At 44.7% G+C, this 22,888-nt stretch overlaps 1 protein-coding gene across 5 annotated transcripts in view; it reads left to right on the top strand.

The window, feature by feature from the left end:
* The first annotated feature begins 3,861 nt into the window (after positions 1-3,861).
* MID2 (midline 2) overlaps positions 3,862-22,888 on the top strand; it is a 98,637-nt gene continuing 79,610 nt past the window's right edge. Inside the window, exons 1-3 of one of the 5 annotated variants that reach the window (XM_044234445.1) lie at positions 4,064-4,167; positions 14,760-14,838; positions 17,096-17,811. In XM_044234445.1, the coding sequence (XP_044090380.1) occupies positions 4,129-4,167; positions 14,760-14,838; positions 17,096-17,811 (834 nt within the window). In that variant the 5' untranslated portion in view covers positions 4,064-4,128. Of the gene's footprint in view, positions 4,168-4,251; positions 4,314-4,636; positions 4,789-14,759; positions 14,839-17,095; positions 17,812-22,888 lie in introns of those variants that run through there. The other 4 variants (XM_044234446.1, XM_044234448.1, XM_044234449.1 and 1 more) reach the window with 4 other exon arrangements.

The raw sequence follows: 22,888 nt of genomic DNA, 5'->3' as shown, positions 1-22,888 counted from the left end.
TTTGAGTTAATACATTGAAGGCCTTTGTTAAAATTAAAACATTATCTACTAATAAAGAGACAAATGGAGCTATTAACATTTTGCTCAAATTAGTTGACTGAAATCCTTAATTAGTAAGGTCTTTTGTGAAACGGACCCAGAAGCAGTTTTAAGTTTTGTTGAGGGAAAGGAAAGGTCCCAAATATGGGCTGGTATCTGGGGAGGGAAGGTGGGGTTCCAGCACTCTGCACGGGACTCTGCCCAGGGACGAGCTTGAAAGCACTGGAAACTCTGGTGGAGGATAGGGATGCCTGGATGGCTCCGTTGGTTGAGTGTCTGCCTTCGGCTCAGGTCATGATCCCAGAGTTCTAGGATGGAGTCTCCCTGCTCAGTGGAGTCTGCTTCTGCCTCTGTCTGCCTCTTTCTCTCTGATAAATAAAATATTTTTAAAAAACTCAGGTGGAGGAAAGACTGCTAAAAAGTGAAGGAGAGGGTGGTTTCTGAAGGATGATAAAGACCTTTAAAAGCAAATGTCCTCTAAAGGACTGTGCTGCCAAGAGCTAGCGAGCTTGGCTTGGGTGTCCGTGACCAAAGTGGTCACTTTTTCATGTTTTAGAAAATTCTCCAGCTCTCTGCAGAGATCATATCAAGTGAGGTTAAAGAATTCTAAGGGATCAATTGACTTCTGATTCAACTTGGTTTTTTTTGAGACATAACTTAAAACAATGTTTAACTACAAAAGAAATTCTCATTGCAGTATATTCAAACAGTTATAAAATATATAGACTCAAACCCCAAAAATCCTCTCAATACCCACCGTAATTCCAGGCTCCCACTGTTTTTTGATGTGCTCCCACATTTTTTTCTGTGCATTTACATAAGTCAATGGTTGAACAACACAGAGGTTAGAGGTCCAAACCCCTGTGCACTTGAAAATCCATGTATAAATTCTGACTCCCTAAAAATGTAACCAATAGCCTACCATTGACCAGAAGTCTTACTGATAACACAGTTGTTTAACATGTATTTTGTATGTTATATGCATTATATACCGTACTCTTTTTTTTGTTCTACATTTTTATTAAGTTTTTCTTTTAATTCCAGTAGAGTTAACAGTGTTATATTAGTTTCAGGTGTACAGTAAAGCTGGATTTCTTAAAGAGTATTTATTTGAGAGATAAGAGCACTAGTGGAGGTGGGAGGAGCAGAGGGAAAGGGAAAGAATCTCAAGCAGACTCCCCACTGAGCACAGAGCCCGGTCATGGGGCTCGATCTCATGATGCTGAGATCATGACCCAAGCAGAAATCAAGAGCCTGACACTCAACCAACTGAACCACCCAGGCACCCTGACAATATAGCTGTATTCTTAGAGTAAGCTAGAGAAAAGAAAATGTAATTAAGGAAATCATGAGGAAAATATGTTACAGTACTGTACTATAAAAAATATCTGTGCATAAGGGGACCCACGTGGTTCAAGGTCAACTGTATATTTGTTTTCTTACACAAATACAATGATCTCTACCTGTTCTGTATATGTCCTTGTTCTTTTAATTTAAAAATAAATTTTGTTATGGTAAAATAGACATCACATCAAATTTGCCATTCTAACCATTTTTGAGTGGCAATCAGTATATTCACAAGGTTGCGTAAGTCCTACCACTATCTAGTTCTAGCACTTTGTCATCATTCCAAACAGAAACTCTGTAGCCACTGAACAGTTAACTCCTTATTCTCCCCTCCCTTCAGTCCCTGGTATCCTCTGTTCTATTTTCTGTCTCTATGCTCCTTGTTCTTTTAAAATTGTTTTTGAAAAGTTAATACAGGGACATTATAAAAAATGCAAGCAGTACAGAAGGGCATATACGATGTTAAATACTTCCTCCTATGCTTGACCCTCAGGCAACCAATGTAATCAGCTTTTCACAGTTGTATCAAACCATACACCACTTGCTGTTTTCATTTAACAACCCTTGAGAGAGACAGGTATAAGACACATATATAATTTGTCTTTATTCACTTCTCTGTTATGCTAAGATCAGTTTCCTTCTGACTCAGCTTTTGAAAAATTAGTTTTTTTCTTGTGGCAAAAAACCACATGACATAAAATTCACCCTCTCCACTGTTTCTTAGTGTACAGTGCAATACTGTCAGCCACGTGCACATCGTTGTGCAATGGATTCCCTGGAAATCTACCCCCACCCCACCCCGCCACACATACACCCCAGTCCTACATGACGGAAACTCCACATCCATAGAACAACACCTCCCCACTGCACCCACCATTCGACTTTCTGTGTCTATGAGTTCTACTATTTTAGATACCTCCTATAAGTGGAATCATGCAGTATTTGTCCTCCTGTGACTGGCTTGTTTCACTCGGCATATGATCCTCGAGGTTCATCCATGTCCTAGAATATGCCAAGATTTCCTTCCTTTTCCAAGGCTGACATGTACATGCCTCGTTGTACGATGTATATGCCTCATTTTCTTTATACTTTAATCTGCCCCCGGGCATATAGGTTGCTCCGACCTTGTGTCTCATGTTAGGAGTGCTGCAATGAAGGTGAGCGTACAAATCTGTCTTTGAGATTTTGCTTTCAACTCTTTTGGCTATAGTTCCAGAAGAGGGATTGCTGGATCATATGGTAGGTCTATTTTTAATTTTTTGAGGAACTTCCATACTGTTTTCCGGAGCAGTTGTACCATTTCACACTCCCAGCAACAGTGTACAAGGGCTCCAGTTTCTCTAGATCCTCGCCAACACTTTTTCTTTCTGTTTGTTGGGTTGTTTTTAAAATAATAGCCATCCTAACTGGTGTGAGGTGATACCTCATTGTGGTTCTGATTGGCAATTTGCTGATGATTAGTGATATTTCGCATCTTTTCAAATGCTTGGCCATTTGTCTATCTCCTTGGAAGAAATGTCTATTCAAGTCCTTTGCCTGTTTTTTGGTTGGGTAATTTGTTTTGTTATTGGGTTGTGAGAGCTCTTTATATATTTTGGATACTAACCCCTTATCAGACATATGGTTTGCCAACAGTTTCTCCCCATTTGCATCTTTTCATGGTTAATTTTTCTGCCATGCAGAAGTTTTTAAGTTTGAAGTAGTCCTACTTGTCTATTTCTGCTTTCATTTGCCTGTGTTTTTGTGTGACTCACTAACTTTTATTTCTTTTAGGGTCAGACTTTCATCAGGATAGCCTGGTTGTGATTTTTGTCTTCGTTTCCACCTCAGTGCTCTCTAGCACATTGTTTAACAGGGGTGTTGGCTAATTACGATTGGTTCCCTGATGGGATACTCCCAGAGCTACCTTAATTTTTTTGGACTCCTTCCCATACACAGTAATGGGAGGCTTATGCGTGTGTATCGTGGTGAGGGGAGGTGTTTCCTTCATTTTCTCTCATTTTCCCCCTTCATCTCCCCCCTTTATCCCATGTTAGGTGCAGAATCTCCTTGGGGGCATCGTCCTTCTTTCGTCTCCCATCCTCTTTGTGAGTGGAGTGGTGGTCTCTGAGCCAATGACAGGTCAGCTGACAGGCTGACTCCAGACCAATGAGGCTTCTGGGTTCCTGATGGACCAATTAGCTTATTAGGGACATCATACCTGGATAGCTGGCATCTGCCCCTTTGTCCTCTTTAAGCACCTTCTTGTTTTGCCCATCAAGGATTTGAATATGCAAACGAAACACTACTTTCTTGTGTTTCTTTTTTTTTTTTTTTTTTAAATTTTGGTGGCTTTAATCCATCCCCACAACTTCTGCCCAAGGCCAATAAAGCACAGGCATTCTCCCTTTGTAAAAAGAAAGAGGGGTTGGGTTTCCTTCAATTGTCTGCCCTTTTCTGTCTCCTCCACTATTTTTGTTTTACTCTGTAGTTAACTTTGCATTAAAGAAGCTTCATCTGAGGACCAGTGCGGTGGACCCAGGCACTCTCTTCTCATTGCCGGTTGCAACGGCCTTTTCCTTGTTCTAGCCTGGTGGCTTGTGGGACCAGGGGGCTGGCGGGTGGGAGAAGAGTTTGGCCATAGTCTTCCTTCAGCATTTCACACACATTCTGCGCTCGCTCGATCTCGCTCTCTCTCTCTCTCTCTTTTGCGCGCACACACACACGCCCGCTCGGGCCCCTCTCGGCGTGTCTTCCTTCAAGATGACAGGGCGCTGGAGAAAAGGCTGCTGGAATCAGCTGGTAGGTACAGTAGTAACCCGAACCCCACCCACCCGCTGCCTTTGCTTGCTCAGGTTTCTCCGGTCACTCCAGCCAAGGGAGAAAACATGTAAACGCGCCTCCGCGGGAGGGGCTGGGGGAGCTGGGAGCCGCGGGGGCGGCGGAAGGTGAGCCCGGGAAGGTGGCCGAGCGCCCCTGTTGCCGGAGACCCTTCCCAGTGGTCCCTCGGGGCGCCAGCTCCAGTCCTGTTTGCCCCCCACCCCCCCTTTTCGTAGGGATCGCCTTTTTTTTTTTTTTTTTTTTTTCCTCTGCGGCGGCGGAAATGACAGTGTGGTGCTGCCGCGGTGTCATGGTGCTGCCCCTGGACTAAAGGGCGAAAACTCTTAAGTTTGGCTCGGGAGACCCAGCTGCGGTAGCGTCGCAGCCGCCGTGCTGTCCCTGGCGGGGCGCGCGGGCGGGCGGATCCCGGCTGCTGCGCGGCGGCGGCGGCGAAGGCGGGCGGCGGCCTAGAGCAGCAGCGGCGGCGGCGCGGCGGCCCCAGGAGCTGGCGCCGGAGCCCGAGCCAGCTCCCGGCGGAGGCAGGCGAGCGCCGGGCGTTCTCGGGCGCGCCGAGGAGATGGCTGGCACCCCAGAACGCTATGGGTAAAACGCGCCCCCTCGTCGCGGCCGCGGGAGCAGAGCGCCACTGCCCGCGTGAGGCATGGCCCGGGCTCCGGCTTCAGCTCTGGCCGCCTCTCAGGTGCCGCCGGGGCCCGGCGCGGGCCAAGGGCTCCGGGGCTCGGAGGGGCGGGGTGACGGGGCCCGCGAGGCTCCAGGTGGCGGCGGCGGCGGCGGCGGGGCGGGGGCCGCGGGGGCCATCCCCGGCCTGGCCCGGGCGCCGGTCGCTGCCCTCTTGGGACAGAGTTTGCACTCCGGGGTGCGGGGCGGGAGCGGCCCGAGGCCTCCAGCGCCCCGACCGGCCCGGCGCAGGGCAGTGGGGCTGCTCCCCCGGTGCCGGGGCGCGAGTCTGGGAAAGGGCACCGCCGCCTTCCCACGCTCCGGCGGCCCGCAGCCTCCGCGGCCCGGGCGGTGCCCCTCCGCCGGCCCTCCGCCCCGCGGCGGCCGCTGCAGGAGCCGGGAGATGCTGTGGACACCCTGCCAGCGGGGAGGCCCGAAGAAACTTAATCCCTTTTCTGCCAGGGAAGCGATCCTCCAGTCTCAGTCTGGGTGGTTCCTTATTTCTGGCCTAGCTGTGAAAGCAGCCCGGTGCGGGAGAGGGAAAACTTACATATGTCCGGCGGACAGACTGCCACTGAACAGGGCAGAGGTGGGGTTTTTCCATTCCTGGCTCGTAAGAATTAAGTAAATAACGGCGGAGTGGATTTACAGAAACATTTTTAGCGATGATAAGGTTTAGGTTACTTAGTACTTTGTAGAGCGTTATTTCTTAGAGGCGTTGTTGTTGTTGTTGTGTTTATGTGTGTGTGTTTTGGCTTCGCAGAGCAGGAAATTGGGATCCTGGTGTCCTTAGTTTCTTCACTTTCTCTCTTGCACACTCCCCTACCCGCCTTCGCGCTCAGCTTACTTGTCTTCTTCCTGAGTCGTCACACACCTACCTGCCCACCCAGATGGCCCACCAGAACCCATGTGTCCCCCGTATTGCCCCCCACCAACCTGTTCACTCTGCCTGCCGCCCAGCTCTGCAGCCTCTTGCTTCTCAACCCGTTTGCCTTTTTGACGATTTCTGAGTGTGGGGCTAGTGGGTAGGGATGGTTGTGTGTCGGCGAGGAGGAGCCCTATACAGGAATATATGGAGACTGTGTAAATAGACAAGTAATGTGTGTGGGTTGATTCCTTGGGTTCTGGAGTTGGGCCATAAAGGACTGCCTTTAACCCTATTCTGTTCCCTCCCAGTACTCTAATCACTTCTCTGGCCATGTTCCAGTAGAAGGGGAATGCGGAATAGGGAGCTTCCCTCCCCTCCTTCTGGCTTAACCCCAGCTGATTACCCCAATCCTCAGGTCCCCCTTTTCACCCCTTTCCACTCATACTAATTGCCCTAAGGGGGAGACAGTCTTGGCTATTTTTATATATTCCTGCCCAATCAATTAACTTAATACAGATATATAATGTGAATTAGATTTTTCCTGATTGTTCCTCACAACTTGATTTATGTGGTTGAAATACAGGTCTAGGAGTCAGGACGATAAGAGAATTTATCCCAAATCTGATGTTACATTGGCTTTATGGCCTTAGGACATCCCTATGACCTTTCTTTCATAGTTGATGCACTTGTGTAAAAGGCATAATATTGTTTGCTGGGTATTGTGAGTCTTGGCTTGGTCCTTTGAAGATGAAAGGGTTCTATAAACCCTCAGCATTATGCTTTTCAAATAAAGTACTTCATTTACCTTTTATTGGGATAATAGATTGACTGGATGTAAGGAGGAACCCTAGTTTACTGGAAAACTTAACTTTCCATTATTAGCCCCCCCGGGAGCCAAATCTGTCACCATATTCAGGACTCCTTTTTTGTTGTCATTGCTCCTAATGCCTGTACAACTGAATGAAAACATGCATGAAACTAGGTATGCAGAGTGATTATTTTAAGTTGAGACTCGAATCATTTCTAATGTACTCTAACCTAACAGTCTGAGTCAGACTCATTTGAAAACATAACCTCACCCATTTTTAGGCTATATGGGGGCAGTTAGTTAATTTCTACTGAAAAGCAGCATCAATAATTTTAGGCATGGCAATATAAGCATGATTAGCATCTAGCAACGTGAGTCAACAATATTTATTAAGCACCTACAATGTGCAGAGTTCCCTGCTGTGTGGGCTGAGGCCCCAGTCTTGGCCTAGAATTTTGGCCCTCCTGCTTATTTGAGGCCTGCCTCCTTACTTGCAGCTCCAGGAGTAGGACAGGGAGGAGCAAGGCAGGGGGAGAGGCTAGGGACATGAAGGGGCGATTGTTTCCCTCCCTCTTTCATGACCACTAGACTTGTCATCTAGCATGTTCTACCTTGCAAGGTCACCCTTGGGAAGCACTGCAACAAATCAGGGTGACTGGGTTGCTTCATGAATATATCATCTGAACAGTGCAAATTGATTTAGATGAAATTGGTTTAGTTAATCCCTCCTCTAAGTGCAGGGCAACTTGCTCCAACTTGCAGATCCTAAAGCCACTGGAGTCTCATAATTGCATCCAAAAATTGCTCTACGTAGTGCGCCCGTCTCTTCCCTCATCCCTCCTCCCATAAAACCTGCTGACACCATGACAGTTGAGAAGAAAACTGCAGAAGGAGTAGGTCTTTACCACTCAGCAAACCTCATTGGCTTGGTGAAGAGGAGAGAATGTCCTCTTCGCACTCTGTCTCTTAGCACTCAGATTCTCTCTTTCCCAGCCAGGGTACAGAGCCCTAAACAGGATGTGAGGGCAGGGCTGAGGCACAGAATGTGTCTTGAATGGCCATTTCCAGAGGCACCTGCTTGGCCTCTTGCGTGTCTGTCATCCAGTCTTTACGGATCTTGGCAACTCCCTAGCTGTTAGGCTATGTGACTCCACTGCTAGAAGAGGCCAGGGGGTGCTCCATTTCCATTCAGCGTTTGTTTGTTTGTTTGTTTTGGTCTTTCTGTGCAAAGAGGAAAACGAGGCACTGTGTTTGTGAAATGCCTCCTTACTTCAGCTGGCGATCTTGACTTAGAGCATTGCATCGTCAAAATAGGATGTGGAACGGGTCGATCCTGGATGTATGGCAGTTCAGGAGAGTTGCCCGTTGTCCAATTTTTGATGACTGCAACACTGGTACCCAGCTGGCATTACTGTAATCTCTGTACTTCAGGTCTCTCAAAAACCACTGGGTTCATCACCGCCCAGTATAGAGCAGAGACTAGAAAAGTATTTCTCAGCTGGCACAATGGATCATGCTAACAAGTGAGAAGACTGGATGAGTGGTGTTGAGACAAGAAATTCCAGCTCCCATTATCCTCCCTGTGCAGACTGCTTGCTGGTCCCCTTTGCATTTCCCCTCTCTCCCAAGGATCAATATGTTTTTCCATTTCCATGAATGAAAACTCTGCTCAAAGTCTTCTGTCGGCCCCAGAGGTTGGTGGCTTTTCCCACTGTTTCTCTTTTTCCATCTTTCCCTTCTCCATGACCATAGGCAGACATAATCTTTTCGATAGTCCATCTCCCAGCTCCTGCATTTCCCTTAGAAATCCCGTGAGCTGCTAAGGCTCCTAGATGGGTTACAGTGTGGGTGGTGGAGGGGTTTGAGCAATGTTCCAACACCCCGCCACTCCTTTCTTCACGCGGGGTTCACCTAAGTGCACGCTAGGGTGTTGGTTCAGTCTAAGTGGGTTAGCGAAGTATCATTAGTAAGACTTGTCCTACCTGGGTTCTTGTCTCCCCGCAGAGCTCTGACTGGCTGACCTCGGGCTTTGTCTCAGCCTCTTCCCTGCAGGTCAGACTCCTCTGGTTGATGAACAGTGCCTCCAGTCTTTGGATCTTTTCTCTAACAGAGACCAAATGATCTGGTAACAAACTCATTATGTAAACTCAAATCCTCCTGAAACCAAAAATCGCAGGATTTACAATTCGCCCGGTTAGGAGCATGATGTCTGGCCTGGGAGACGATGCTAATGCAGGACGGTGACATGTGTGAATGTATACAGCCTAGAGATAGAAAAATGGTTTACGGTCCAGAATCCTCAATTGCTTTGTCTATAGCCCTTTGTTTGGTGTTGCTAGGCTCCATGTGATTCCCCAGGGAGCAGAAGCTTGATTTCAAATAGGCTTCTGTTCTCTGTCCCTTGTCTCTGACCTGAACTTGGGGTGCTCTCAGCCTAACATTCAACAGTATGTCCTACATACACATATTGCCAGCTTTATTCTGTAGGAGTGGGGAGGGCTGCCCGTCCAGGTGTGTCCCTGAACATTTAAACATTTACAGACATTGCTCGGGGTAAGAGAGCTTGGGAAAAGAAGTCCTAGAACAGATGGAAAGCTGGACTGCTAGCATGAGGTAGATTAAGTTGGTTCTCCATTTGTTCAACGTTGTGACTGCTGGTGTGTTATGCATGAAGATAAAGGTGTTATGAATTGTACTTGGGACTCCTGTCAATTTTCCTGGGTTACCTTGGCAAATACTCCTCTTGGTTCCTGAGATTAGTCTTTTGCCTTTGTAGCCAACATAGGACTTTCTGTTCTGCTATTGTGATGTTCACTGTAATGTTTATGGTGACTCTATTATACAAAATGGCCAATGGTTGGCTTTAGGAGCTAATTATTGTAAAGAAAACACCGTTAAATCCACATGCTATAAAATATTAAGTAGGCTTTAATGATCTTTTGGACAGAAACTGGCACTGGTGCTCTCTGTCAGTCAGTCATCAACCTCCAGTTCTCAGCTCTACTTGTGCGTGATAAAAGCTGAAAAAAAGACAGACAGTTCTTCACTTTGGGGAGACTCCAGTCTAACAGGGGAGACATATGAGCATAAGAAAGACCACAGACACATGGTCCTCCAGAAGACTTTCAGGGCAGTGTGACTCTTCTCCGTCATACCAACCGCATGTTTGGGAACACATTTCCAAATGTTTGGGAACGAATTTCCAAACATTTGCTGCTTTCCTCAAGAACTCGCTTTGTATCTGTCCGTCTGTGAGTGAATGATGAGAATGTCTCCCTATTTGTAAAGCGAGTTAATAATTTTATTTTACCTTCATGCGCTCCTCATAAGAGCCTGTGAGCTGGGGTAGGGCCAGTGTTTTTTCAATCTACAGATAAGGAGGCTGTGGCCCAGTCACTTTAAATGTATTACCTAGGATCACTCAGCTAATTCAGCTTAGAGTCAGGCTATAACCAGGCCCTGTTTTGAGGATCCAGTGAGATAATGGCTTTGGAACCATTTTGAAACTATCACATGGTACACAAATGTAAGGTGGCTATTATTAGTTATGCTTACTGACCACCTAGCCTCTTTTTTCCTGGGTTTCTGTTTTTAGTCCATGTCCTTTTAGGGTGAGAATTCTATGCATTTGTTGCCTTTTGTGATCCCAAATGATCCTTTTTCCTCCCCGCCCCGCTTCAGGGGGGTCCTTTCCTACTAAGAGCATGCCAGGATTTGGTTGTCTTCCTTTTCAGTTCCAAAAGGTGTTCTCGTTAGTTTGTACCCCCCCACCCCACCCCTGTACTCCTCTCCCCCTCTGTTGTCCTCCAGGAACACCCATTATATGTTCCTTGAGGTACAATGGGCAAAACCAGCCGCTGTCCTTCAGCATCTGGGTGTAGCCACAGGAAAGTAAAGCGTTTTGTTCCTTTCACGATGATGCCCTTCACTGGTCAGCCTTTCTTGTCACACCAATAAATAAGATTTGTGTTTTGAGCAGCTAGTGTTCAATAAAGCTTCCATGTCATTCCTATGTGGGGACAGAGAGCAAGAGCTCTGTAGTAATCGGGTATCAGAACTGGAAAGCATCTTAAAGAGATCGTGTGGTGATTCTAGTTCAACTTGTATGACATTTACAGTTAGGGAAACATCAGATTAAGCTGGGACTCATTCTCTCATCCCCCAAGGCAGGGAGATGGGTTTGTAGTGTTTTAAGGAAAAGCTCATGGGACATTCATGTTAATATCCTGAAGAATGTTTATTTTCCATTAATTTGTTTTTAAAACAAGTTCTGCAGCTCAGCTCAATTCTCATTCTACAGCCCAGAGGTCAGGCTTGGTTTCACACTCTCGGGTTTTTCTGTGAAGAAGAAGGGGATGTGTGTTTGTGGGGTGGGAGGGAACCATGGCTCCTTAGGGAGGTAGTGAGAGCCCAGGGCCACGCTCTGCAGACCTGGGAGATGAAAACTAGACCGAATCTAAACTGCTGAAATACAGGAGCATTTAATTATGTTCAAATAACATTTGAAATAATAGAATTCTGGCAAGTGCAGATCACAGCCTTTCTCGGTGATCGGAGTTGACGGCATGCTGGATTTGGAGGGCAATGGCGAAATCAATCTTTCATTTTGTAGGTGTAGAATGCATTATTTTTATCTTAACCACCTGCACGGAAGCTCCTCTTTTGTATTTCCACTCACTCACTCACACAGCCTTCTGATACCTTCTTATCGTTCTGTCTCATCAACCTCTGTTTTTTAGGGGTCTCCACCTGAAGGGGGTGCAAAGTGAAGATAAGGCAGGCAGAAACAGTTATAAAGTCCAGCAAGGGCAAATGCATAAACATACTAAATGATAGAGAAGGGAACAGATCAGTGTCTTCAGATGTGGGCATTTGTTTCTTAACATGGCAATTGGTCTGCCCTCCCAGGCATTTCATCAGTGCATTTTTGTGACAAACCGTAGTGTTTTCTGGCAAAAGCTTCCTGGTTACCTGTTATCGGGTGGCACTCTATCGGGTTCACATCGTGTCTTTATCTTTAGCACACTCTAATTTTGCAGAGATCAGTGATTCACAGACTTCTGGAAGTTGCGACACTTTGCCACTGTTTCATTTTTGTCATACTGCTTCCCTCTATCTTTCCTAAAGGTATTTAGTGATATAGGAGCCAGGCATTTTTTTAAGGAGTCTTGTGGTTTTTATTTTATTTCACTTTTAGAGATTTTATTTCTTTTAGAGAGAGAGAGAGAGCGATATCAAGGGAAGGGGCAGAGGGAGAGGGAGAGGGAGAGAGAGAGAGAATCCCAAGTAGACTTTGCACCAAGAGCGGAGACCTACTAGGGGCTGGAGGCCAGGACCCTGAGATCATGACCCAAGCTGAAACCAAGAGTCGATGCCCAACTGATTGAGCCACCCAGGCAAGCTTTGTGTTTTGTTTTTTTTTTTAAAGATTTTATTTATTTATTTGACACAGAGAGATCACAAGTAGATGGAGAGGCAGGCAGAGAGAAAGAGAGAGAGGGAAGCAAGGCTCCCTGCCGAGCAGAAAGCCTGATGCGGGACTCGATCCCAGGACCCTGAGATCATGACCCGAGCCGAAGGCAGCGGCCTAACCCACTGAGCCACCCAGGCACCCCGCTTTGTGGTTTTTAAATGAATACAAATTGGCAACTGAGAACTTTATGACAACCATTGATCATTAGAGGTATTCTAGGGTGTTGGAAAACCTAGACAGGGACTCACTGACCTAGAAAAACAATAGAAGGAAGTAATCCAGTAAGGTTTAGAATGACTACATAGTTACATAGATGGCAGTATAGTGTAGTGGTGAATTGTTTACACTCCAGGGTCAGACCTGGGTTTTTGAGTCTTTTTTTAAAAAAAAATTCAGATGTAATTCATGTATCATAATATTCACTGTTTTAAAGTATACAATTTGGTGGATTTTAGTATATTCACAGAGCTGTGCAACAATCAACTGATTCCTGAACATTTTCTTTGTCATCCCCCAAAGAAACCCTGTACCCATTAGCAGTCACCACCTTTCCCTCCCTCTCCCCAACCCTTGTCAACCACTAATCTACTTTCTGTTCTTATGGTTTTGCCTATTCTGAGCATTTCATATTAAAACAATCATACAACTTTTGGTCTTCTGTGACTGGCTCCTTCCATGTTGTGGTATGGATCAATACTTTATTAGTTTCTCTTGATGAATAATATTCCATTGGATAGATGTACCATATTTGTTTATCCATCAGTTGACAGACATTTGGGTTATTCCTACCATTTGGCTATTATGGATGATGCTGCTATGAACATCTGTGTACAAGTTTTTGAGTGAGCACATCTTCAGTTCTTCTGGATCATATGCTAACTCCACATTTAACCATCCGAGGAATTGCCAAACTATTTCCTAGGGCAAATGCACCATGTTACATTTCCACCAGCAGTGTCTGAGGGTTCCAGTTTTTCCAGATCCTCGCTGATATTTTTTAAATTTACATTTACTATTTTTTAAAATTACAGTCATCCTAGTAGGTGTGAAGTAGTAATATAGCCATCCCAGTGAGTACAAAGTGGTGTTTCAGTGTGGTTTTGATTTGGCTTTCCTTAATGGCTAATGGTTGTGTATCTTTTCATATGCTTACTGATCCTTTATTTTATATCATCTTTGGAGAAATGTCTCTTCAGATTCTTTGCCCATTTTTGGGGGGGGGTCTTTTTTACTGTGAGTTTTAAGAGTTCTGTGTATTTCTAGATACTGGACCTGTATCATATCTGTGACTTGAAATTATTTTTTCCCATTCTGTGAGTAGTCTTTTCACTTTCTTGATGTCATTTGCAGCACAGAAGTTTTAAATTTTGATAAAGTCCAGTTTATTTTTTCTTTGGTTGCTTGTGCATTTAGTGCAATGTAAGAAACCCTTGCCTACAAGCACCTGGGTGGCTCAGTCGTTAAGTCTGCCTTCGGTTTGGGTCATGATCCCAGGGTTCTGGGATCAAGCCTTGCATTGGGTTCCCTACTCAGCAGGAAGCCTGCTTTTCCCTATCCCACTCCTCCTGCTTGTGTTCTTTTAAAAAGAAGGAAAAGAAACACTTGTCTAGCTAAGTTCACAAAGATTTACACCTATGTTTCCTTCCGAGATTTTGTAGTTTTTGCACTTTCACTTAAGTTGTTGATTTATTTTGAGACAATTTTTTGTATATGGTATGTGGGGGGGGTCTAACTTCATCACCTTTTTCATTTTTTTGTGTGTAGATATGCAGTTGTAATACCATTTGTTGAAAAGATTGTTCTTTCCTCACTGAGTGGACTTGGAATCCTTGTCAAAACTTACTTGCCCATAAACATATGTGTATATCAGTTTATTTCTGGACTCTCAGTCTTATTCTGGGTTTGAATCTTAGCTCTGCTACTTGCAAATAAATGTGATCTGGGACAGGTTTTTATTATTTTGGGGGGGTAATTATACTACCTACCTTTTAGAGGGTCGTTGTGAAAATGAAATGAGATAATGCCTGTAAAGGGTATTATTTAGGGCCTGGCACAGAGTACATGTCGGATAAATTTGAAGGGGGAAAGGTGCTTCAATAATCAGGGAAGTAGTGTAAAAGGGAAATAGTTGAAAGGATGTTGAAATATTAGGAGTGGCCAGAACAAGGTGGCCTCATAAATGGGAGATGAGATGAACAGATGTTTGAAGAAGCTGAAAAAAAATATTCAGTTCCCCAGTCTCAGCTACCGCCATGCTAGATGATGATGAAACAGAACAGAATAGAAATAGTATATAAAAGTGACTTACCATGAGCAACAGATTGTAACCATCTTATATTATTCTTTATAGACCTGAAATCAGTTAAGGTGGATTATTTCAGAGCACTGAATGTTTGACTTTTTTCTGTCAAGGACTCTTCTGAGAACATTTTGAATGCTGTGGACAACCCTCTTCCCATGAGAATGCATATATGACAAACACATGACATTCCTCAGACAGTTCTAGGAGGTTCAGAAATCCTTGGTTAAAAGTCCTCTCTTGACCTTATTTGAGGCAATGCTGACCCATAGCAAACTTTGCCAAGCTTAATTTCATAGCGAGGTTCAAGGGTCCCACTTACTGCAGAACAGTATTTACGGTTTCAGGGAAACTTGGTGAGAGCTTTTCCTCTTGTACGGAAGAATTGGTATGGTGCTCTCCTAAGATTTAGAAGAGTACCATAAATGCTCTAATTGTTTTTCTACAGGTTTCAGCACGTAGAGGTCTTTCAGCAATGCTCCTGACCATCTGTCATTTTGGAGGGAAGCCTTCCTCAGCTCTCCAAGGTAGCTCCCAACAAAGACATTGAAGAATGCAGACTTCTAGTTCTGGAAGAGAGAGTAAATAAATGCAGTGTGAGGTGGAGTTGGGCCTAGAAGAAAAAGATAAGTTCCTGGAAGGGACTCGGAATGAGAGGAGGTTTCAGAGAAACTCAGGAGGACACAGAAAGACAAAAATAGAAGCAGAGGCATGCTGTTTAGAAACCCACTTGCATATAGTCAAGATGAACTTCAGTGAAGGAGGTGAGATGGTTGAAAGAAAGGTGTAGGGGAAGGAGCACAGGCGCCAGCATCAGACTGACCCTGTGTGCTGGGTATGTATGTTCCTGGTTGATTTACCAGCAACCCTGAGCCCCAATTTCCTAACTGTAATATGGGTATGGTAGTTCCTTCCTCACAGGCTTCCTGACAGAATTTATTGAAGTGATGTGTGTAAAGGGCTTAACAGAACTCAGAATACCGGAGGTGCTCAATAAATGCTAGGTCCCTTCTTCCGACTTCTACTTTAAGGGATCCTTTGTTTAACAATTACTGAATACCTATGTATGTCTGAGGCACCATGCTCAGAATAAAAATATGAAATAGTTGATGCCCTCAAGGAGCAGGGAGAGTTAGCTGGAGACACAGATCTGTAAAGGAAATAAAAGAGAATGTTCTGGAAGCCATCAATGGCTGTGGCGATAAACATGTCAATGCGCGAACTCCTAGGTTTGTAGGCATGGATGCTGATATTCACCTGATAGGGAAGACTGGAAGAAGAGCAGGTGTTTGGGGTTTTTGTGGTGGGGATGGGGTGGGTGGGTGGAGGGGTCACATAAACAGCAAGTCCATTTATGGACATGTTGAATTTGAGCAGTGGAGCTATCAAAGGGTATATTCCTGCCTGGAGCAAAAGTTGGAATCCATCATCTCCAGAGTCTCTTCCAATTTTAGGATTCTGTGATATATGCACATTGTAATTGTTTTACCTTTTCCTCTCTATAGGTGAGTGCTGATAGAGACTATAAGCCACATACGGCCAGCCAACAATTTAGAAGCCCTTGTAAATCATAAACTAAGACTGACCACACGTCCCATGTTTGAACGAAAGTGGTCATACAAACGTCTGAACTTACCAAACTGAGAGTGGCTGTTTTAGAAAAAAGACTCTTTACTTTTATAGCCTGCTTTGCTATAGATTTCCATTAGATAGCTAGTTAGTTTAGTGCACGCTTAAAGGTTTGATTTATAAACAGCTTTTAAAGATGCATCTGTTATACTTAGTGGCAGAATCGAAATTTTAGGCCTTGGTGAGGGTCTCCAATGATAGTGAGCTGATGAACAAAAGTTATTCAAAAGCCAAAGACAGCCTTTTCTCTTTTCTATAAATAGGATTAACATTTTCTGTTGTTAAGACATATTTTTCCCCAGTTAGGTCTAGCTTAGAACATTTCTATGTGTTGATTTTAATTAACGGAGGACCCCTGGCAATATCTATTATGTTCAGCTCAGGAATGTCTGTGGAAGAAGAGAGAGATTGACCAAGAGATTAGTTTCATGTTAATTGGGTGACTTCTTTTACTCTCTGGTGGCACCTACCAAAGTGAAATTTACCAGATCTGAAAATTTCTGGCCCCTCGCCTTGCTAATTTGTATCTGGGTGTTGGTTTGCATCTTGTTACGTTTTAGGATGTCTGAAAACACACATAGGGAGGTGCGCTTTGTAGCAGGCCTGTGCCCGCTCAGTGGGTATGTACTAATAAAAACCCAGCCGAAACCACAAGATAATGTATCTTCATTATTGATCCGCAGCTACTGATGAGTAAGTTGCAAAGTCACAGTCCCTTCTCATTGAGCTTGACGGGGTGCAAAGCTTGCTTGACATAAAATACAGAATGGTACTGGAAAATGGGGATGGAGAATTTTGCAAGGCCTCAGGCTCATCATAGTCCAGGACCAGAGATGCCAGTGGATGATATGTGAGGGATGGCCCTGCGCTGGTATTGTGAGCTGGAAAGTAGTCTTAACCAGTCAACCAGGATTCAGAGGTGGCTACACAGTTCTATTTATTAGCACAGAAGCCTAAACTCGGGCATTTGTTGAAAGCAAGGCTTGAAGCAGGGGGCAAAAGGCTTTTTGATTAACTTCCAGCTGGCTTTCCTCTTGCTCCAGCATCGCTCAGGGAATCCCGCGCGCCGAGTCACCGCTGGTGAGCGTGGAACCAACGCTCTATCCACGTTTCCTTTGGAGATGCTTAGTGACTCCTGCTTTGTATTCCTTGCAGGTGAAAGCCCAGCCTCTGTGGTTCTTAATGCCCCATCAGGATTATTTTCACTAAAGATGGAAACACTGGAGTCCGAATTGACCTGTCCAATCTGCCTGGAGTTGTTCGAGGACCCCCTGCTGCTCCCCTGTGCCCACAGCCTCTGCTTCAGCTGTGCCCACCGCATCCTGGTCTCGAGCTGCAGCTCTGGTGAATCCATTGAACCCATTACCGCTTTCCAGTGTCCTACGTGCAGGTATGTTATCTCGCTGAACCACCGGGGCCTGGATGGCCTCAAGAGGAATGTGACTTTGCAGAACATCATCGATCGCTTCCAGAAGGCTTCCGTCAGTGGGCCCAATTCCCCAAGTGAGAGCCGCCGGGAGAGGACTTATAGGCCCAGCACGGCCATGTCGAGTGAGCGAATTGCTTGCCAGTTCTGCGAGCAGGACCCGCCAAGGGATGCAGTGAAAACATGTATCACCTGTGAGGTCTCCTACTGTGACCGTTGCCTGCGGGCCACACACCCCAACAAGAAACCTTTCACCAGCCACCGCCTGGTGGAACCAGTGCCCGACACGCATCTCCGAGGGATCACCTGCCTGGACCATGAGAATGAGAAAGTGAACATGTATTGTGTGTCCGATGACCAATTGATTTGTGCCTTATGCAAACTGGTGGGACGTCACCGAGACCATCAGGTCGCGTCCCTGAATGACCGATTTGAGAAACTCAAGGTAAGGGATCTGGGAAATATCCCTTACACAGCTTGGTCTCTTTTATATGTAGCCGTACAGTTAGTGAGTTCCCTAACAAAGCTAGGGCCACCTTGCTTAGGTGACAAGTCCATTAACTCCCAAGGTGCTCTCGTGAGGAATAGCCTACCCACTTGCAAGCTCTCACTGGAACCTGTTTTGTTAGTTGCATAAACCTGCTTTCATTCCTTCACCTCTGGCCAGTTCTGGTCTGGATGAGTTAAGCCCTTGGCCCTACGTGCCACTCCAGTAACCCATCCAGGGAAACGAGTCCCTCTCTCCTCTGTCAGTGATATATGACACACTACATATCTTTGTCATGATCTTTCCACCTCTTCTTTTAAGTATGTGAGTACCTGTGTAGGTGTACTATAATTAGCATATGTGCTGATATGCACAGCTATGAGGAGAGCAATGGGAAAGCTGGGCGTGTCTCTGTGGAGGTGTCTGAGTGTGTCTCTATGTAGGCGGGAGATTTGTGTGGAGGACAGTAGCGTCTGTGTTAGCCCGCTCAGTACGCTAAAGAAACAAAGGCCTGGCATTGGCTGCCTGCTACTAATTGCCCTCAAGCCCTTAACTGGGGCTTATTCTAAGCCTGCCTTAAAAAACAAAACAAAACAAAACCAAAAAAAAAAAAAAAACCCAAACCCAGAGCAGAACACTGGACCAAAAATTAAAAAAAGGAATTTTAGTTTACCAGAAGTCAGGAGGGATAATCTAATGTCTGAACTAAAACTTTAAACTGAAGGCAATAAATCTTGAATCCAGTATCCGATTTTGTGCCTGTGGTCGTTTTTGTGGGTTGCAGACTGAAGCCCTTGGTTGCAGTCCCTGCCTTGGAAGTTCCCAGTCTTTAATTTGTGTTCCGTGGACAGAGTTTTCCGAAGTTGTCATGCCACATAGTATTTATGCACAAGACTAAGTGCCTATTTTATAAAACCCTATTGCCTCACTTTGATGTTAACAAATGTCAGCTCTGGCAAATTGTTTTCTTCCCGTTGCCTGCCCGCTGTGTGGCTTAACTGCTCTTACGAAGGGAGCTATTTAGCAGAAATTCCAGGAAAAATAAATGTTTAAATGACTAACAAGATGACCACCCCCAAACAGGGACTGGATATAGAAGCCAAGCTGGAAGGAAGACCCAGATAGGATTATTTTCACTAAAGATGAAAGGAAGGAGGAAGGAGGGCAAGAAGGAAGTGGGGATTTTCCTTTTGCCATGTCCTGAATAAGTCCTGGTAACTTACCTAAAAGTTTCATGGTTGGTGATGGTAGCAATACTCTGAATAGGATATATTTTCCTTTCCGTAACTTGTTGCAAGCAGTATTGAGAAGTAGTCACACTGACAATGGTTTGTGCCGCCTTCGATTTTTATTTATACCAAATATTTACAAATTTGTATGAAATTCAGCATTTTTCTGTGGATTTCACTCAAGGTGATATTCTCATTCCCTTCAAAACTATAGCGAGGAATAAGCTCACTGATTTCAGTTCTTAGATGCCTAACACGCTAGGCCCTGCACTTGTTCTAGCTGAAGCCTCACACTGTAACGTGGTATAAACTAAGACCTGGCGAGGTTAAGTGATTCGGTCAGAGTTACAGAATTGGAATGGGAACTCGGCTTCTAGACCCCACGTTAAGTATCCTTTCTGCTGTGGCCTGCCGCCGCTTTGTTTTGGACCTAAGTTTTGCCCATGAAATGTGATTTGCAGCTTAACTTTATGTTCTGGCAATTGCACATTTCATGGGTCACAGATAAACGATTAACAGCATCAAGGAAAGGACATACTGTAGAAACGTACAGCTTCGTAATGGCAAGAGGTGGGGGTGGGGCTGCAGGAAGGGGGGGATATGGAGAGGATGGAGCAGTTTCTGCCAAATATTTGCAGGTGTTGGAACTATAATAAGGCATTGGCCTTGAGAAACACTCCAAACAGAAAACTCTGTATCCATATGTACGATAGAGATAACAAAAGACTGGATAGAATAAGCCTGTATCTGCAGAACACCAGCTTTTTGAAAACATCCGAAAACACGAAAACACTGGATGATTGATTAGCTATTTGGCACCACACAGCCATAGCCCTAGTCTCCGGGGCTGGATGGAGCACAAAAGTATTTTACCAAAAGATACTTTGGTCTGTAACTAATCAGTAATCTTTGGAGAAAGAAAGGCCAGATTTTTGAATTGTTCCCCTTTAATTTTTTTAGGAAACGTGCAGAAAATTCTGATTATAAATTAAGTGGAAACTTTCTTTTTGGCTCATTTTTGGATCGAGAGTGGAAACATATGAATCATTCCCAACCGCGTGGTTTGTTATGTTGTCTGGAACATCTTGGACTTTGGGGCAGGAGAGAGTGTGTGTGAGTGTATGTGTGTGCGTGCATGTGTGTGTTGGATGTGTGGGGATCACTTTGGTTTGGTTTCCAAATGTAAAGGCTATGAGTTCTCCACATGAAGCAGAGAGGAGGTCTGACTTTTAGTGTCTCCGCATTCTCACTTCTTTGGGTTCATTTCAATTTAAAAGCATTTAGGATTATCCCCTTAACCTGCCAGATTCTTCCCCAGGGAGAAAGGGGAAAACTGATTGTCAGAAGCTATGGGGGAGATGGCCTGGGGCTTACTCCCCTGGCCCTGAGAGGATCATGGCAGTCCTACAGGGGAAGGGGAAGGAGGATACTACATATACTTACGGGTTTTACTTTCTGACCAGTAAGTGAAATGGTGTTTATTTGTTCTCTTCGGTTCTGGAGTTTCCCCGTTGACCTTGATAACTACCCTTTCTGTACTAACCTCTCTGAGTAGGATTAGTGGTTTCTAGTATTTATTTGTTCAATAAAGAATAAACACGCTGGTATGTTATAAGATGAAAGGTCAGAATAACCAGAAGCCAGCCTGTCTTCTTAACATGTGCTCAAACTGGATGACAGGGTTTGGGATGCTTACTATGGTTTATTATCCTTATTTAGTTGTCCATTCTAACTACATGTCTTTCCGAAGGCCACTAGTGGTTCAATTAATTCTTCAATTCCAAAGAATAATTTTCTTCACAGTAGAAAGGCCTATCAGAGTCATTATTTCCTCCATCCCTTCTCTTTCCATGTGCTAGTCCCAATATATATTCTTTTTTTAAAAAGATTTTATTTATTTATTTGACAGAAAGAGAGCACAAGTAGGCGGAGAGGAGGCGGGCGGAGGGGCGGGGTGGGTGGGGGAGGAAGCAGGCTCCCCACCAAGCAGAGAGCCCGATGCGGGCTTGATCTCAGGACCCTGAGGTCTGACCTGAGCCGAAAGCAGAGGCTTAACCCACTGAGCCACCCAGGTGCCCCGATCCCAATATGTATTCTTAACTTGTGATATTTTGCTGCATTTCTATAAAAATGCTTCACATGTTAAAGAGTTTTCATCGGCCCACAAGTTTCTCTCCTTCAAAGAGATCAATACTGTTGCATTAATAAGTATTGGCTTTATAAAAAGAGGTCACATTTCAATGGTCTGTATTGATGACAGAGCTCAACTCCACATTCTAAATCCTGCACGACTTGATTCGTGTGCTACCTTCATCTGCCCAGACTAGCCTCCTAACCGTCTCCTAAACACACCACTCCTTCTTTTGGGTGACTCCTAACTTTGACCTGTGCTCTTTTCTTGATCCGCTTAGGAGTCCTACTCATTGTTTAGTCCCCAGCTAAAACCCCATAAGGTCCACTCTAAAACACCCCAACTATCCCATGAATTCTTTGAGGCCAGGCACAATGTCTTTTATTTCTTCAGTATCCTCCTTCATGCCTTGCAGACACAGTATATGCTCAAGGCATCCAAGTGAATGGAATCTTTATAACAGATCTGCGGGAAGTATACCACCGGCGTCTATCGCTTGCTTTAGCTCTCATCTTGTAACATACCAATCTGTCTTGCCATTGTGACTACTTCAGAGGTCTGGAAAAAAAATCTCCCATGGACTACTGATAATGTTAAAAAACTGAGTGTTTGTAAATGTATGGCATGTCCTTATTTTAAGTGCCTATTCATTTGGATTGCTGGATTTTCCAACTGCCTAACCCTATGGTGACATCTGTATAAATCAGATGCGATTATTATAATTCTCTTTGAAAGTGATGTCTTCACATTTCCATGTCCATAGCCTGCCAAAAATATAGCTGATGAAAACCAGAGGGAATAGAGGAATTTCCTGAAAGGAATAAACAAGCACATTTTCATTTTTTCATTACATTTCCACAAATTCATTACTACAAATAATTCTTAAATGCAGTTACATTTACATATCAGGGATCTTGTTGTTATAAAATATTACTTGGCACCAGAGTAAGCTTTTTGTTATGGGAAAGTAAAGTGTGCACACGTGTGTGTGCACGCGTGCACATACACACACACACACTCACCCCCCCACACACACACGGAAAGAGAGGCTGAGACGGAGAGAGCTAAAGATCGCTAGACAAAGAGAAGGGAGATATGAGACTTGGAGAATGTTCAAAGGAAAGTCACAACAAGAGTTAAAAGGTTGGAAAATATGATATTCTAGAATCTTATCAGAGTTGATTACTTGCCTTTCTTCCTACTCAGTCACTCTGTCATCCACCCACCCATTCTCACTCAGCCACCACCTTCTCCCAGTCATTTGTCTGCTCACCCACTCGACACCCACTTCTGTCTGCCAAGACAGATACCCTCTCAACTTATCTACCACTGGGCATTTGACTGTTTCAGAACCAGCATGACTATTAATATAAGAGAAAGAAAGAAAGCTCTTTATGAAAGCCTGGGTTGAGAGGAAGTATATTTGCATACATATGTATGTGTCACCATAGATGAGTGTGTGTATTTCTGTGTGGCTAAGCGGCTGAGAATGCCTCTGTTTGTTTGTCTATGTGTTTCACTGTGTGTGAGGAGGAGAGAGCGTCTGTGTTCATCTTCTTTGGGCATATCTATAGAGACGTTGGGTATGAGGATGCCATGAGCATGGTCTTCCTAAGAAGGGTCATGGCCTCAGTATAATCTATCCTGAGACTAAGGATCTCCCTAATAAATGAGC

The sequence above is a fragment of the Neovison vison genome, chromosome X (genome assembly GCF_020171115.1).
Source record: "Neovison vison isolate M4711 chromosome X, ASM_NN_V1, whole genome shotgun sequence".
NCBI lineage: Eukaryota > Metazoa > Chordata > Mammalia > Carnivora > Mustelidae > Neogale > Neogale vison.
Note: the sequence above shows the minus strand (reverse complement) of the source record. Positions and strands in the feature narration are given on the sequence as shown.